At 40.4% G+C, this 4,109-nt stretch overlaps 1 protein-coding gene across 1 annotated transcript; it reads right to left on the reverse strand.

The window, feature by feature from the left end:
- Positions 1–515: 515 nt before the first annotated feature.
- Positions 516–3,774, reverse strand: LOC135093620 (zinc finger BED domain-containing protein 5-like). Its single transcript, XM_063993042.1, has 2 exons — positions 3,356–3,774; positions 516–3,158 (listed from the first exon to the last, which is right to left on the reverse strand). The coding sequence occupies exon 2, from the start codon at positions 2,199–2,201 to the stop codon at positions 1,485–1,487; it is 717 nt and encodes a 238-aa protein (XP_063849112.1). The 5' UTR covers positions 2,202–3,158; positions 3,356–3,774; the 3' UTR covers positions 516–1,484.
- Between the last annotated feature and the right edge of the window lie 335 nt (positions 3,775–4,109).

Here is a 4,109-nt window from a genome sequence, read left to right on the forward strand (position 1 = left end):
TGTCAAGGCACTTAGGGTCGTTATCAGAAGAGCAGTCCGACTTGGGGACATTTGTAGTCCCCTCCCCAGATGGGGACTCTGAGGCTGGTGTAGGAGTCGCCACGATAATTTTGAATTTTTCAGTGAAGGTTGTGTGTGTGTGTTATTAGGTCCTTGTAGTTTTGTGTGGAGGAAGAGAGATGTTTTTTAGACGGCAGGCTGTGACTGCCCCCTTGTGTTGTGAGACACAAAGAGAAACGTTCAGTGAGGTCACTGGTGGTTTTAATGATAAGTTCACAGCACCCCCTGATCCAGTGCTTTAGACCTCACTGGGAGTAATTATCGTTTTGGCAGGTGCCTACTGCCTCCTCCTCTGACTGTTCTAATCCCTTAAACTATCATCCTATTGGTTTAATTTACTACTTATCTAAAGTTTTGAGTCTATCCTCAACAGGAAGATTCTTAAGCATCTATCACTTCACAATCTTCTATCTGATCGCCAGTATGGGTTCCGACGAGACCGAACTATTGGTGATCTTCTGACTTTCCTTACCGAGTCTTAGTCATCCTCTTTTAGGGATTTTGGTGAAACTTTTGCTGTTGGCCTAGGCAGAGCAAACTTAGTATTATTGTTCAATGCCGCAAAAACTCAATTCCTCCATCTATCAACTCGACCTTCCAGAAAACTATCTTCTATTCTTCAGTGACATTCACCTGACCCCCTCTTCTACAATGAACATACTCGGTCTGTCCTTTACTTATAATCTAAACTGGAAACTTCAAATATCATTTCTATCTAAAACAGCTCCTATGAAGTTAAGCGTTCTGAGTCGTCTCCGCCAGTTTTTATCACCTCTGTTATGATAACTCTGTACAAAAGCCTTATCTGTCCATCTATGACAGTGGTTCCCAAGCTTTTTCTGGTCGTTACCCACCTTTCATACATGATCCTTGTCCATGGCCCCCCCCCCACAACCATAACCTGTGACTACCGTGACTGTCTACAGTCCTACACTCATTAGGTCCATATAAAAACCACTCTAGCAAATCCTGTAATTTTATTGATTCCATTTGTTATTTTTTCTTTTGTTAATTATTAATAAAGAAATTTGTATTTTGCCTTTGCTGAATCTCATCTAATTATTGAAATGGTACTAAAGAAGTAATATAATGCACATTAGAAAATTCATACGTAGAGTAATTAAAAATTGCATTATTGTGAAAAGCTGTTTCAGCAATAAGCAAAAAAAAAAAAAAAAAAAAAAAAAGAAACAAATTCCACTGGATTGAAAAAGTGTATTAATCCCACGCAATGTGATCTGATCTTTGAATCTTAGAAATCTGATAACTTTGTAATTCTAAAATGAAATGCTATCATAGGGAGTCATAATTAACTGCCACAACCATGGCCTTCAGTGGCCACACACCCACCTCCTCCCAGACCGTTTGCTTCTGAACGTTCATGCCAGGTTCATGTTTCCTTCACTTTTGAATCCCCATTCCACTCAGTGTGAAGGGTGATGTTGCAGATTATCAACATGCTTCTTGATTCTTGGTTTTGTTTCACTTAAAGCACACCGTAGGTCATGCTTCACTTCAAGTCTGTTGCGATATTTCGTTTTAATGTGGAGTAGTTGAGAGAATGCGGCCTCAAACTTCATCTTAGCTCCTGAATCCTTCTGAAGTGTCAACAGCTCAGTTTGGCCATCATCATTGTCATCAGGAATGCATGTCACTGGAGCAGTGAAGGGGGACCTTACTAGCCGAGAAGTTAGGCTTTGGATATCTGGGAAGTATCTTTTAAATTCCCCTTCCAAGGCCTCAAGATGTTGGGTAATCAAGTTCTGCGTAGCAGCATCACACTCCTCTACAATTTCTGACACTGTCTCCAGCATTACCAAGTTTCCCATTCCAACTTTGCGCCTCCAATTCTCCATCTTACGAATGAAAGCTTTGATTTTGTCCACAAAATCGATTATCAAACTTCCTTTCCCTTGGAGTTCCAGGTTCAGTGTGTTCAACTGTCTAAATATGTCAACAAGATAGGCTAGCCGTATTTCGAAGCTATCTGCAGACCATGCTGACAGCAAATCTTGCTTGTTCTGTATTCTGAGAAAGGGGCTGATCTCTTCTCTGAGCTCAAATACACGCTGAACTACATTTCCTTTTGATAGCCAGCGAACTGCTGTATGAAATAGGAGGGTCTCATGAGCTGCATCCATATCTTGGCAGAGTCTCTTGAAAAGATGTGTGTTAAGAGTACTACCTTTTACAAAGTTAACTGTCTTTATAATTGTATTCAGAGTGTCCTGTAATTCTGAGGGTAGCGTTTTTTATGCTAGAGCTTGCCTGTGGATCATGCAGTGAAGAGGGATAGCATTTGGTGCTTTTTGTATAACTCTTGTAACAAAACCTGACTGAGAACCCATCATGGCTGGATCCCCGTCTGTGCATATCCCACAGAGATTGCCCCAGTCAAGACCTTCAGATTCAAAGAATTCTGTAAGTTTCTGCATTACATCTTCACCTTTTGTAGATTGTTCAAGAGGCTCACAAAACAAGAATTCCTCCTTCAGATCCTCATCATGAACATACCTTACAAAAGCCAGGAGTTGTGAGCAGGACTGGATGTCAGTGGACTCATCGAGTTGAATACTGAATAATCCAGCTCTTTTAATTTCCTGTGTCACCTGCTCTTTGATGTCATCAGATTTGGGAGATTCGGCGTTGCACTGTATTATTTGAGAGTGAAATAGCATTCAGCTTTTCAGCACTTTTCTCACCCAAAACAAGCTTTACCATTGTTTTGGCACATGGCAAAATTAATTCCTCCCCAGTTGTGTGAGGCTTCTTTTTCTTTGCTATTTCAAGGGATACAAGAAATGATGCTTCCAATACGGCAGCATTTTGTTGATGAAAGGAACCACTGGCATCAAGTCGCTGTCTCTTCATGTTCAATTCTTGTCGACTAAAGAAGGAACGATCTTTGCCAACATGTTAAGGATGCTTGGTTTCCAGATGTAATCTAAGCTTACTGAGTCTTAGTGATTCAGCTGTGAGTATTTTGTGACAAATCACACACTGAGGCTTCACTACATCTTTATCAGTGATGCTTGTAAATCCAAAATCCAGGTAGTTGTCATCATAGTTGCGTTTCTTATTAGAAGCCATCACTGTACCTGCAATGCACAAACAAAAAACTGCTATTTCTAACACCGCTAACATATGTCCTCACCCATGATTAGAATAATAAAATGGTAAATATGAGGTTGAAAGGAAGTTAGATTTTACGTTACAAAAAAGTTATAGAATGTGCATAAATACAGCAGATATTATTTACCTTCTTAATATACTTCATGATACAGGACTTACTTACCATTAAAGTGGTATTGATGTTGGTTTAAGTTCATATAATGCTGAAGTATTCACAGGTGGGATGAAACTGATTATATGGGGAGGCACACACGGTGATCAATGTTGCAACTGTGAATGTCTGGTTAACTGAATAATATGAACATCCTTGCTGATACGTAAGATTCAAGACCAGGTTATCATACAGAATACACAGCTTAGGAAGCCTTAGATTAGAATTATGTTGAGTTAAAATTATCTTGCTCCCCTAATACATTCCCATGTCTTGTTTTATGTCAAGAACACAGAATCAGATAAAAAAAAAAAAAAAGGACGTATTACTCATGTGTCTGGCAGTAAGGCATTGCACAAACCTGTACTGAACCTGTAAGTTCCCTCCACTGGCTACCTACCCGCTAAACTCCTTTAGATTTATTTATGCATAGCCTCAGATTATGGCCCCCTACATTCTGCTATAGGGCCCCCCAGGGGGCCATGGCCCCCAGTTTGGGAACCACTGATTTATGAAGTGTGCTTCACGTGTATGGGGGGTTCCACTCATACCGCTCTTTTAGACAGGGTGGAATCAAAAAGCATTTCATCTTATCAACTCCTCTCCTATAAATAAAAATGTTTTCAACCTCTCTCTCACCGCCGCATTGCTGCATCTCTTGCTATCTTCTAATGCTATTTTTATGCTAACTGCTCTTCTGAACTTGTTAACTGCATGCCTCCCCTTCTCCCGCGGCCTCGCTGCACGACACTCTTTTCTTTCTCTC

The sequence above is a fragment of the Scylla paramamosain genome, chromosome 3 (genome assembly GCF_035594125.1).
Source record: "Scylla paramamosain isolate STU-SP2022 chromosome 3, ASM3559412v1, whole genome shotgun sequence".
NCBI lineage: Eukaryota > Metazoa > Arthropoda > Malacostraca > Decapoda > Portunidae > Scylla > Scylla paramamosain.